Below are 14834 nucleotides of genomic sequence, written 5' to 3' on the forward strand. Positions count from 1 at the left end.
GAAAAAGAAACCGATAAAGATGACTTAAGTCCATGGTGTATTTTTGATCAATTAATTGGACATGACTCATCTAAACGTACACTTGTATCGAGAGTCCATTACAATGGTGAATTTTAAATAAAAGAAGAACACGGTTAACAAGAAGTAAAGTAGAAAAACTTATGTTTTTAAATGTCAATTTAGACGATTCGCGATTTAATAATAACGTGTAATGTAAATGTAAGTACGTTTACGATAAAAACGTCAACGACCCACCTCTACTCGTTACCTCTGTCCCAACTTTGATTCGCTGCTTTGACCACGGGAGACGAGACGTTGCCAAATTATTTTGTATGAAGGTTTTTTATTGCGGCGTCATATGCGGTGTATTATTTTTATTGGGAATAAGGCACAATGTGACTTTAAAATAAGCTTATTTTGATGTTTAGATTTTTAATTCGGAAATCGTACTTAAAATACGAAACATTAATAAATATCATTTATATAAAACGATTTCCGAAGTGAAAATCAAAATGTTATATTACACTTATTGTAAAGTAAAATTGTGGCATATTCCCAATAAAAAACAGTAAGCTGCCTTTTAAATCCATTTCGACCAAATTTGAGTATCTTAGAACGTTGTTCAAATGCTAAAAAGACAACAGGTCAAATAAAACCAATAAGTTTGGCAACGTTGAACTTTTTTATTATATCCATTGCATGTTCGGCGATTTAAAGGGCGGACCTAATATACCTCTCTCTTTTTAAACAGGTGTTTCTCACTCCATCTCACATAAAGTCCATACCGACCATAAACTTTTACCTATACTGTATATATATATATATATATATATATATATATATATATATATATATATATTTATATATATATATATATATATATATATATATATATATATATATATATATATATATATATATATATATATATATATATCTGTATACAGTGATGAGTGCCTTAAGAACTGGCAAGATAGAAAACATAATACGTTGTGAAATAAAAAGAGATGAAAGTAGTAGATATGGGAAATTATCGATAGAAACCTCTAATTTACATTACATTACATTAGGACTATCGATAGTTTCCCACCTTTAGACGTTAGCTTATAAGCTAGTTGACTTCAGTCATAATATTACAAGTATGACGTCGAACATTAACATTTTTTAAATTTCGCATAAAGTAAAAACTGATTGAAGGCAATAAAGCAAATGTAAATAAACAATTTAATTAGTAGTAATTTGATAATTAATTCTGTTGACGAATACAGAATAACAAGCTATGATAATTCTGTATTGAGAAGAGTGTATGCGACGTCTCAAATCATAGTTTATTATTGATCAATAGTTTAATTTTGAATAAAAAAATACTCCTACTTAAACTGTTTTTACTTACATTACGTGATACGTATTACTATGACTGAAGTGAATCAGCTCATAAGCTAACGTTCAAAGGTGGGAAATTTTCGATAATTCTAATGTAATGTAAAGTAAATTATAGGTTTATATCGATAATTTCTCACCTCTACTACTTTCATCTCTTTTTATTTCACAAAGTATTATGTTTTCTATCTTTTGCGTTATTTTGCCGGTTCTTAAGGCACTCATCCCTGTATATCTGTTGTAAGACAACCATTTTGAATTTGTTTTTAATTACAGCTATCGCAAAGGAAGCTCTCATAAAAGAAATAAGTATAATGGAAAGCGACACGAGCTCATTTGCAGCTGACTTCAGATGTATAGGAGAAATAATATTTTCTGACTTTGCACTTAACTTAAAACCAAAGCCATATGACGAAAAACCTCAGGATTGTGAAGAATACTTTTTATTAATTATAAAATGTGGAAAAACTGTCTTATCTAGTGATATATTGAGAGAAGTGAAGAACTCGATACATATTTCGAAGGAGTATAAGTTCTCTGAATTACATTCTAACTTTGAAGTTGACATTAGAGTTTATTCTTTAGCTGTTGAAAATAGGGATACAGGCAAGGTAGGTCTAAATTAAAAATAACGAAACATTGGTTGACTGTCTTTCATTATAGACAGTCAACATTATATTTTTACATTCTTACACAATGAAAAAGTCATAAGGTATTTTTGTAATATCGTAAAATAAATTTAGGTGATTGCTTAAACTATTTTTTATTACTATAACACTTCGCTATATGTATTTTTATTACTTAATAAATAATCAAAATATAATAATGACCATTTTATCAAGTAATAATTAAAAAAGCGGAAAATGCCATTTAATGTTTAGTATGTGCATTTAGTCAAATGTCATCACTAAAAGCGGATACAGTTCTCAATTAGCAGTAAACAGTAACCTTAAATGAAGAAGATAAACAAATGGAAAAGCTGATCTTTTAGAATCACCCTGTTGTCAATTAGCAGTAAAGTAAACAGAAGTAGAAATTTATCCCTGGTTGTGCATTGCCTAGAGCAAGACGAGCATAACCTTACATGTACTGGGTAAATGATTATATAATCGAAACCCAAAAACAAACGAGAAGAAAAGCGGATACTAAAAGAAATATACAACCACTTATTTCTCTTATTACTCAGATATACATAAGTTACCACTGATAAATAAAATTTTTGACCCACATTCAAGTGCGTCAATTCCACTCAAGAACAAGGGTATACATTCTCCATAATTATTTAAAGTTATATATATATATATATATATATATATATATATATATATATATATATATATATATATATATATATATATATATATATAGGACGATGGGGAACATATATGAGTATACCGCTTGACTGATTAAAAAGGACATCTCAATAAATTACCTAAAAATAAACAACGTACATTTTGAGGATGATGCAGCCCTTCATGCAAATAGTCAAAAGACCTGATTGGCCTCATTCGACTAGTTGAAAATGAGAGTCAAATATTTGGTATGTAGTTAAACACTCCGAAGACAAAATCGCGATAGTGAATAGGCAACACAACAAACATCCACCAATAACCAAGAGTGATCAGTCCGACGTTGTAAATTTATATTTATATCCGGGATCATTGATCATAAACACAGTGACATTACAGGAGGAGCTAAAACGTAGATGTGATCTAGCAAGAATCGACATATGGAAATCTCTATACCTACATGAGATTTGTCAACTATTTAAAATTCGCAATACTGACATACGGAGGCAAATCTTGAACCCTTAGGTAATCAAAAAGGAGAAATATGTTAGGATGCCATAGGATAAAGATGGAGCTGGAATGTTCTGTTGAAGAAGAACGTTATGAATTCTATTATAGCTTTCGAGATTTGATGGTGGTCTCGGTTTTTTTATTCTTCTGAGGACCTCCTCATTTGCGACTCGGTGAGTCCACAGGATCTTAACTATTCTCCGATATAGCCACATCTCAAATTCTTCCAATCTTCTGTACATATCTTCATTCAAGGTCCACGATTCAACATCCGAAAAATGAAAAGTGAAGAAAATCGCAGCATTCTTACTTTTATACCAAGAGAGAGGTTCTTGAAAAGGGCTTCCATCGGGTTGAAGGTGGATCTAGCTTTTCCGATGTTCTTCTTGTTCTCTCTTCTTGGTCTCTGTCATTTCATTCTTCATTTATTATGGTGCCGATATAGTTGTAGTGTAGTGCGTCACTCTTTCTACTGCGTTGTTGTTGACATAGATTTGCCCTCTGTTATCTTTTTCTTGCTAATTATCATGAGCTTTGTCTTCTTGACGTTTATATTGAGTCGGTCTATATTTTTGGCTTGTACTGGTGGTTACATTACTCTCTCTGATATTGGTGTAAAGTTACTAACGTATTTGGCAACCTTAGACGATTACTCCATCTCCATATTTATGTGGTCTATCACTTTTTTCCGAGTAGTGTAATTTGTGATCTTCCACTTGTGTTTTCTAGAATCTAGCCATCTCATTTCTGCTATTCACATTATTTCAATATGCATTCTCTTCATCTCCTGTATTGCATTATGGATTTTTCCTACTTTGTATAAGGTTTTTACATTACATGTGCAGATCTGGATATTCTTTCTGCTCTTCAATTTATTATCTTTTGGTAAACTCAAAACTGTCCACCCTGGAGATTCGATCGGAGAACTTACTCCGAAATAGATTTTAGTATTGAGCATTGCCATAATTGATTCACTAGGGCGTCTTCTTCTTCTTCTTCGTCTAGCCATTCACGTCCACATCTGAACATAAGCCTCTTCAAGTCTTCCTTTCCATTGTTTTTTATTGTACGCTACTTGTAGCCAATTTTTCCCGGCAGTCCTTTTCAGATCATCTGTCCATCTCATAGGAGGTCTGCCTCTGGGTCTTTTGTGTTGGTATGGTCTCCAGGTTAAAATTGATCTGTGCCATTGGTTTAGATCGCTCCTAGCTACATGTCCAGCGTATTCCCATTTCAACTTTAATGATTTTTGTACCACTAGGGCGTATAGCTGTGTATATTTAATGGGGTGTTTGCCCTACTTGTGCTTCCCTAACCTTATACCTTATCCCTAAATCTTCGAGGCCGATTTTAAATCTCAGGAAAAAAATGGTGCCCTACCACTTACCAACTCACCGCCCGAAGCCGTGGGGGATTGCAAGATGGATTGAATCTGAAAAAGCCAATGCACGAATTATTAAAAATGACAGAGACAGAAATCTATCGAAATAGACTATACAATCAGACGACCACTATACTCCCTCCGAAGGATCAATATTAAAGATAGAAAGCGTTGCGTTAAAAATATGTGTTTTATCGTGAAACGACTTTATTTAATTTTAGACGAGATACAGGTGTAGGTTTTTTTCAAACTGACCCATGAGAATCTCATATACTTCATCCAGAAATATTCGTTCAAGCAACATCCAAAATGAGGACTCAAGATGGATTTTTTAGTTTTAGCCGCCAAAAAGCAACTAATAATTGTGTCATCTGAATTGGTTATCAACTTACACCTGGTACCGTTCGCGTCATAAAAAACTGGTACAACTATTATAACCAAAAACCGTGTTTTTTAAGTTGTGTAAGTTGGTCTTGTCACATGTGTCATTCTAATTTCTAGGGCACTGTTGGCAGTTCAACGAAAATATATGAAACCAGCTAAAAGCAGGGCTGTGCGACAGACCGCCAGTTTTGAGCATACTAAAAACTAAAACATTATCGAACATTCTCTATCAGTCAGTCACATTTATTTAAACATGCATCCTAAAAAATTCTCCTATTACTATTGTAATTTTCCATAATCTCAATTAAGTACCCACACATTGATTTGTGTTTTATTATAATTTATGAAAATATTTCAATTCAAAAATAATGATAGATAATCAATCTAGACATAACTAAATTATTATAATAAAACATTACAGTGAGATATTGGATTGTAACTGTAACGTTTTGAAAAGCGTTTTTTTTTTTGTCCCGGATATTTTATAGTTTATAATACGTAGGATAAAGTATATTGTAAGTTTTTCATATTTATCGTTCACGTAATAAATAATGATTTAATTTTGGTAGTTTGCCTGTTACTAAACTTATTGACACAAAATACAACTCGTGTTCGGTAGGTAATTGAAGTATAAAATTACAGTATATGCATTCCAATGTTCCCTGTGCCAATAAAGTTCCCTAGGTTTAAAGATCCTTCAAACATTTTGGATATTAGCTCAAACCCTATCTCTGGTTATTAAATTTATTAGATACGGTTTTTTGTTGTTAATGATAAAAATAATACCTATCTAAAAACTTTGTACATTTTTGAACGTTATTTTTTATATATTTAGATTTTGTGCAATTTCGTTATCTGTGATGGCAACAACGAATTGATTCACGGACCATTGTGTCCAGTCTGAAGACAGGTTTACATTGGGAAAAAAAAGTGTACCAGTTTTATATGACGGGAAGTGTAGGTGATACATGATAAAATTATAGGCACAGATAGTGTAAGAAATCGTTTGCATAAGCAAGTATCCATATTGGGAAACCACTTAGGTTCTTACCTCTTTCCAGATGTAATCGCACTGTGAGATTCGAGTGAGATCAAAAATTTTAAATTTCTTCTTCTTTTTATGTAGACATGACTGTCCGTTTTTCAATGTGCTTTCAATAAGTTGTTGCTCCATCGTTTTCGTGGTCTTCCTACTGATCGTCTTCCTATTGGGGAGCCGTCTCTTGCCGTCTTTACTATTCTGTTTGTTGTCATTCGTTTATATGACCGTTCCATTCTACTCTTCTATTTATTACCCAGTGCTTGATGTTCTCCACCTTGCATCTATGTTGTATATCTGTACTTTTAGCTCTGTCCCATAGTGCTTTACCAGCAATTTTTTGTGTGTTTCGTGTATTGTTATTTCAAGTGTTTTCATTCATATTTGTTTTTTCTTTTTGTCTTCTCTGTGTCAGATCTTGCTTCTGCCGCGTATGTAATTATTATTGGTCTAATGGCGGTTTTGTAAATTCTGCCTTTTATTTATTTCCCGATATTTTTATTTTTCCATATTGTTTCATTCAGGCAACCTACGGCTCTGTTTGCTCTATTCACTTGATCTTCCACTTCTGTTTTCGTAGATCTCCGTAGCTAGATAATGTGATGCCTAGATATTTAAAATCCATCACTTGTTCTATTATCTGACCTTCTAGCTCCAGTTTAGATCTTAGTAAATTTGCTGTTGTAACCATGCATTTTGTCTTTTTACGGGAAATTAACATGTTAAATTTTCTGGCGGTTATATTAAATTGGTGTAGCATACGTTGTAAATCATCTTCACTTCACTTTGAGAGAGTAGTATTACGTATCTTGCACTTGCCTCGTTATAAATATAGCGTCGGTGCATAATCTTCCTGGCCTAAGACCTTGTTGTTCTTCTGCTAGTGTTATAATTTTATTCAGTTTATTTGTTGTCACTTTGGTTGTTAATTTTGGTGTTAATGTTAATGTTAAATTAATTCCTATGTAATTTTCCAAGCTCCATTTGTGTCCTTTTTTGAAGAGAGGTACTAAGATGGTTGATCTCATTTCTTGAGGTCGTTTAGTCAGATCTGGTTCTCTGTAATTTAGGAGTTGGTAGTTTATTATGTCGAAAGTAGTCTGTCCATCTGTCTAGTTTAAATTATTGTTGAAAATTATTGGAATAAATAACTTCAAATTGGGGGTTTCTTGAGATTCTCGTCGGATAAGAGTGTGGAGATGATCTGGAAACGTGACAGGCGTAAAACGTGTCCAGAGTGTTTACACATACGCATTTGATACAATAACGGTATAGAGAGAGATAAGGATGGTAGCAGAAACAATCTCGTTTTACCAAATTACTTCCTAAAAGGCAGTACCTTGATACCATTCTTTAATCTATTTTTCATTTGGTGACTCTTTTACCAAAATTCATACCCGATGCATGATAATGCTACTCCAGATGGATCTCAATCCAATAGATCATCATCATTTTGGCTTTACAACCCTGTGTGGGTCCTAGCCTCCCCAAGAATTTTTTCCAGTCGTCCCTATCCTTCGCCTTCCTCCGCCAAGCACGTATTTCCATATTTCTCATATCTTGATCTATGTTATCTAGGAATCTTGTTCTGGGTCTTCCTCTTCTTCTTTGACCAATAGGTCTATGAAGGAGCGTTTGTCTAGCTGGGTCGGTTTGCTCCATCCGCATTACATGGCCTACCCACCTCAGACGTCCTATCTTAATGTGTTTTACGATATCTGGTTCCTGATATATTCTATAGAGTTCGAAGTTGTATCGTCTTCTCCAGACACCATTTTCATTTACCGCTCCATAGATTCGAATTAGTATTTTTCTTGCGAAGCATCCTAACATGTTTTCATTGCTTTTTGTTAAGTCCAGGTTTCTGAACCATATGTTAGGACTGGGCGTATTATTGTTTTGTAGAGTTTTACTTTTGTATTTCTTGATATAACTGTAGATTTAAAAAGGAGATTAAGCCCAAAATAGCATCTATTAGCCGTGCAAATTCTGCGGTTTATCTCTGCGGTAGTGTCATTTTCAGTATTGACGAGCGTTGCCAGGTATACAAATTCGTTAACTGCTTCGATGACGTCGTTTTCTATATCACATGGCCGTAGTATTTGTGGTTGCGCGTACCTATTTTTATGTATTTCGTAAAAATCCAATAGATCATGTGTGGAATATGCTTAAGAAGGAACTACTCCTTAAACAACTAGAAGATCATACTTTATATTAAATTTAATTTTTTCAAATATTGAGATTTTTGTAGTAACTAAAAAATGTTGTTTTTTACTATTTATGGATAGTACTCTAGTATTTCTTTTTATTTTAAACAAATTTTGTTATATGTATATTCACACCTTTCAATGCTACATATTTATCTTGCTATAAAAATATCCCTAGACTTTTTCGAGGTGCGTAATTATTTATATAAATTGTACATTAAACGTTATCTAGGTTTTATTTCTTTAATATTTCCAATTTTAACTGCTGGATAATTAATGATTTTGAAGGATTCGAAATTTGGCACTTAATATTTTTGGAAAACATTAGTTTAAAACTTGAAAATAATGGTCTATAGTAGTTTTAAATAATATACTACTAATACATTTTTTTAGTAAAAAGGCAAGATGGTAGTAATATTTACTGACTAGAGCAACTGCTACAGTCAATAGCAACTGCTATAGACAATACTGTTCTTCTAGTCATTTACTTGTGTATCATTTTACCTATGCTTAGTAGGACATGGTGGTTAATACCGCCCAAATTTTTTTTTTTAAATCCTCTAACCAAAATGTCCAAATTTCGTTAGTCGAAAATCGAAATATATCGAATCGAATGCGAATAAAATCGATTCGAAAGTAATCGAATCATTGGAATCGAATGTAATCTAATCGAATGGAATCTAATCGAGTGAAATCGAATAGAATCAAAATAAATCTAATGGTATCGAATCGAATAAAATCTAATGGAATTGAATCGCATGGAATCGAATCGAATGAAATCGAATCGAAAGAAATCGAATGGAATTTCATCGAATGAAATCGAATCGAATGGAATCGAATCTAATCGAAGCGAATCGAATAGAATGGAATCGAATGCAATCTAATACAGTCGAATGGAATCAAATGGAACTGATGGGTTTGAGTGATCGAATGGAATCGAATGGAATAGAATTGAATCGAACGGAGCCGAATGGAGTCGAATGAAATAGAACAAAATCGAATGGAATCGAAGTGAAGAAAACTAAATCGAATGGAATCGAATTGAATGGAATTTGAACTGAATTTAATTGAACTGAATTGAATTGAAATAAATTAAATTAATTTAAATTAAATTAAAAACCATCGCTTTGTGCGTAGACTTTATTCTCCCTCAGTCACTCCCGGAGTACCACATCCCGTTTTTCGATTGTGAAAGCTGTGGGCATTTCTCAAAGTTTTGGTTTAACATGGTTATCGGCATTTCTTGTTACCATTATTGAGACTTAATTCAAGACATTTGACCTCCAGAACCATTGACTCGGTGTCCTTGAATTAAGTTTACCCAGAAGATCTGCAGTTTGACGCAATATATATAATACCTTTTTGATAACATCTTTAGATCTGAAAGTCAACAGGTCATACCTATTTATGTAGTATAATTCCCATTTAAGATTGAAATAAAATAATCAGAAAAATCCTACATTTCATACTTAATAATTAATATTATTAATAATATATAAAGTAAATATATAAGTAAATGGTAAGAGAGGACCGGGAAGAAGACGCATTTCCTGGCTTCAAAATTTACGAAAGTGGTATAACACGACTACCACTGAACTGTTCCGCGCTGCAATAAATAAAGTAAAGATAAATAAAGTAAAGACTTTCCTTGGCCACTTATCTCGTCCATGATGGATCTTCTCCAAGTTTGTACTGGGCGACCTTTTTTTCTTTTTCCTTTTGGATTCCACTCTAGGACAATTTTTGCAATACTGGAATTATTTTTTCTGATTGTGTGACCAATCCAACCCCAGTTTCTGGACCTTATTTAATGTTATACCCTTTTTTGTTCGGTCAGGTGTAGTAGATCTTCGTTTCTGATGATGTTAGACCAGAAAATACGAACAATGCGTCATAGACATTTATTAATAAAGACCTGCAGTTTATCTGTAAGGTTTTTGTCACTTTCCAGGTTTCACATCCGTAGAGTAGAATAGACATGACATTTGACTGGTATATGCGGATCTTTGTCCTTGTAGTATACTTGCCAGATCTCCAAACAGGGTTGAGCATGCTGAATGCTTGTTGAGCTTTTCGTATCCTCATACGAATATCGTCCTCTGTACCTCCGCTTTCTGTTAGACGGGGGTACAGAGATAAATTAGAGATAAAAGATAATATTATTATTATTAAGTAAATTGTTAAAATATTGTGCATATTTAACTGTTGACCTTTCTGTTTTAGGATATTTATTGTCCATCACCTAAAAGTATATTAAAATGTAATAAAAATCCCAAACCGACTAGGTTCATTCCTACAGAAAACGTTGCGTTTGCTCCTCTAGGAAAGAGCTGCATAAAAAACACAGACATTCCAAAATTCAAAAATGGACAAGTACAAATGAAATGGAGACTTTTATCAAATTCCTCTCTACAACAAACTTTTAACGTAAAAATTGATTCAAATTTCCAGTTATTCAATAAACTAAACGGTTTCCTCACTCTTGCAATAGATCGGGGAGTTATTAATTGGAATAGAAGATGGTGTGTGCTAGAAGGATTTGTTTTAAAATATTGGAATTATCCTTCCGAAGAATCCTCTGAGCCTATAGATATTGTGGATATTAGATATTGTACAGTGGAACATGTCGCACTAGCAGATAGAAGTACTTGTGCACGATCTAAAACACTCTTATTGCCAATAAAATATACAAATGGATTAAAAATGTACTTCTTGTCAGCAGACAGTCAAGCAGAATTAGAATTGTGGGAAAATGATATTAATTTTGTAGTTCGGTCATTGCTATTGTGGGGAGCTATGAAAAATAAGGTTTTTTAAATGTCTGATGTAGATTCTTTGTTTAATGTTACCAATACTTTTTTAAGTTTTTAGCGTAGACTCTCATATGAGTATCATTCGTGTGTACTATAATAGATTAAGTTTGTTACCTACAAATATGGTATATTTTCGTACTTACATGTTGTGTTTGACAATTGTATTTTACATGTATTACAATGTTTATTCAACAAATAAAAAGTAAAAAAACTAAAACTAGATGGTTTTAATTGATTCCTAAAAATCTAGAGAAAATGAGATTCATTTGAATCTTCGTACTGGTGGCGACGTATATTTCTCCAAACATTCTTGAGGGAACAATAAAACACTGTTGATGATATAGCGAACCACATAGCCGGAAAAGAGAAGTTAGTAATAGCAGGAGACCAAATGCAAAGTCAATACTTTGAGAAGCACCCGCAAACCATAAGAGGAGGATACATGGATTGAAAGGAGAGAGCCAAACGCATATCGACGCAACGATGGAAACAATTGCGATTAAAAGAAATAAAAGCAGAAGAAGGAGAAATCTTCACACATCATAAATATATAGACAAAATAAAAGAAAATATAAAAAACAATGCATGGGAAACGAATTAAATCCATTGATAAAAAAAAACTAAAAAAAGAATTACAGAGAATGAGGGAATACCTAAATAATTTTGAAGCTAGATGTGAAAAAATTAAGGAGCTGGCCGAGAGGTGTTACCCAAAGGGAAGAAGAATGAGCACCAGCTCATACTGGTGAATAGAGATGCCGTCAAGATTCGAGAATCTCGTCTCGTATTCGAGACAAGACTTTTTTATTCGAACCAGCTGCTCGCTTGTTATTTGAAGCAGTGTTGCATATGTCTAAAATAATTTCGTAGTTCTTCAAAACTTTTCAACACTTTGTTGCCAAATGTAAAATTTTATCCAATTGGTTCTGATTTTAAATTAAAGTATATTAATTATTTTAATTTCTCAATAAAATAAATTTTATTGGATATAGCTGTTACTTATATATTTAGTAATATTTGGTTATTTGTTATATTTTAAACAATTCCAAAAGCTAATTCAGGACGACAAAACACCAGGTCCCGATAACATACAGGGCGAGATCATAAAACTCCTATGCGAAACGGATGACCACTTTTTTCCACGGATTTTCTGACAGGCCTTTTTAACACCTTTTACGACAAAGGGGAGATTCCGGAGGAATGGCTTCGATCGACCTTTGTAGCCATACCTAAAACACCAAGTGCAAAACACTGTGATCAACACCGCTTAATAAGCTTGATAAATCACATTACCAAAGTTTTCACCAAAATCATACACAATAGAATATATAACAAATGCGAAGCAAATATATCGGAGTCACAGTTCGGATTTCGAAGCGCATTGGGCACAAGAGAGGCGATCTTCAGTCTGCAAGTTTTAATTCAAAGATGCAGAGACATGCACAAGGACGTCCACTTGTGCTTCATCGACTTCTTCAAGGCGTTTGACAAGGTCAAACATGATAAACTCATGGAAATGCTCAGGAAGATGCATATTGATGGCAAGGATCTGCGCATAATAACCAGTCTCTATTGGAACCAAAGTGCTGAGATAAAGAGTAGAAAGATAAAGTAGTAGAAAGGGTGCCACTATACCCCACTTTGACCTTTGACCCCTGACGTCACAAGCACCGTCCGCGCACTGATCACGTCCCGCGATGACGTCACCGACAAGTCCTAACTTGTTTTTCACGCTAGACAACCTTTTTTAAGTTTGGTAATTAGCCATTTTTAATATGAATTAATTTACATATTTTTGTATTTTAAATATTATCCACTATCTATAAGACGATTTTAATCCAAATTATTAAATATTATTATTAAACAAAAAATTTTACCATGTGTAGGAATCGAACTCGGGACTAGCACCACCGAAGCTAAGCATGCACGTCGCTAATCCACATAGACGTTTAAAATCGACTAACAACAATCTGTATAAAAAAAAACAAATACGGCATAGGTATCAAAATCTGCGTGTGTAATTTATCATCAGCAGGTAATGTACGCAAAAAATTCCGAGATACTTTATATATTATTGTTCTACAATAAATGTCACGGTAGTCGATATGGATATTTCAAATATATTTTTAACTTTAAATGTGTTGGTGAAAATACCATTTCAATGCTTGCAACGTCCAAACGGCTCAACGTATAACAATGTGTAAGCTATCGATGAAAAGGGGAGGGGGTAATGAATACTTTAACACAAAAAACAAACGCAAAAAGACAATGCCATAAGGACACTAAGCTTGCAACGTCCAAACGGCTCAACGTATAACAACGTGTGAGGTATCGATGAAAAGGGGAGTGGATAACGAATACGTTAACATAAAAACAAACGCACGAGACAATGCCAAAAGGACACTAAGCTTGCAACGTCCAAACGGCTCAACGTATAACAATGTGTAAGATATCGATGAAAAGGGGAGGGGGTAATGAATACGTTAACACAAAAAACAAACGCAAAAAGACAATGCCATAAGGACACTAAGCTTGCAACGTCCAAACGGCTTAACGTATAACAACGTGTGAGGTATCGATGAAAAGGGGAGTGGATAACGAATACGTTAACATAAAAACAAACGCACAGACAATACCAAAAGGACACTAAGCTTGTAACGTCTAAACGGCTCAACGTATAACAATGTGTAAGGTATATGCGCAACAAAGTCACGTTATTTGCTTAATAAAAAAAAACGTTTTTAAATGTAAAAGAAAGAATACATGAGTACCTAGAAAAAATATTACACAGTACAAGCATTGTACAAATTATGTAAACTTATAATTTTAGATGAGAAGCCGAACATGAAGCATCAGTGCCCTCTGTAATTAATATTTGGAAATCAACAACAACAATTGACAACGTTAGACGCTGAATAACTAAGGGTAAGCAAATGTTGGTAAATTTTCTGTTTTAAAGAAAAGAATATAAAAAATGTGTAAAATTTTATTGTTTTTATTTATAAGCAATTCCGGTTTAAGTATCAGAAGTCATAAGTTTGGACAATATGCGGACAAAATAATAAATTTATCGTTTTCACCGGTTAGATAATTTCCTGTTGTTTGTTTGAGAATTGTCGATCTTCTAATAGTATCAATTTATTTTACATAATAATTAAAAGAAATACCAAATGTTTAGTAATTGTTTTTACATTAAGAATAAAGAGATTATAAATAATAGATAAATAACAAAAATTATTATACAGGGTGGATAAAATGAAGATTTTACATATAGGTTTAACCAAAATGTTCTTGTACAGGGTGTTTATAAAACTTAAGTAAATATAATAGCCCTAAGTAATGTTACATCTCTTTCCAAGGCCTACCCAGGAGGCAATACGTCAACATTATATGACATATTCGTGGATATATCAAAGAATATTGAAGTATTGGAGATGCTTACGGCCTCGTTAAGATTCCCCGCCATATGTCTCAATATACAGAGCATAGAAAGACATAAGACAGGCCTACGGTATTTGGGCCCATCCATGCTTTGCTTATGTAGAAATCACATATAAGTAGTGTAAGGCCCAGTAAATATCTTTTAGTGATCTGTGCAGAGTATCTTTTGGGTATCAGGCCGCTAACGAACACATAGCTCCGGAGTTAACCAGACCGGTTCATTAAGTAGCCAGTGACTCATAACAGATATCTTTTGGTGATTTATCTGAGCATCTTTTAAGATTTTTTATTATATATATATATAGAGGTGTGGTCAGGGCTTAGTTCAAGGTAAGGCTCAGTAAATATCTTTTAGTGATCTGTGCAGAGTATCTTTTGGGTATCAGGCAG

General features: G+C 33.4%; 1 protein-coding gene across 3 annotated transcripts in view; it reads left to right on the forward strand.

Moving 5' to 3' along the window:
• Positions 1-11220, forward strand: part of LOC140441299 (anillin-like) — a 43462-nt gene extending 32242 nt beyond the window's left edge. For all 3 annotated transcript variants that reach the window (XM_072531927.1, XM_072531928.1, XM_072531929.1), the window contains exons 4-5: positions 1657-1991; positions 10414-11220. In XM_072531927.1, coding sequence (XP_072388028.1) covers positions 1657-1991; positions 10414-11007 — 929 coding nt within the window. In that variant the 3' untranslated portion in view covers positions 11008-11220. The remainder of the gene's footprint in view (positions 1-1656; positions 1992-10413) is intronic.
• The last annotated feature ends 3614 nt before the right edge of the window (positions 11221-14834 follow it).

The sequence above is a fragment of the Diabrotica undecimpunctata genome, chromosome 5 (assembly GCF_040954645.1).
Source record: "Diabrotica undecimpunctata isolate CICGRU chromosome 5, icDiaUnde3, whole genome shotgun sequence".
Classification (NCBI taxonomy): Eukaryota; Metazoa; Arthropoda; class Insecta; order Coleoptera; family Chrysomelidae; genus Diabrotica; species Diabrotica undecimpunctata.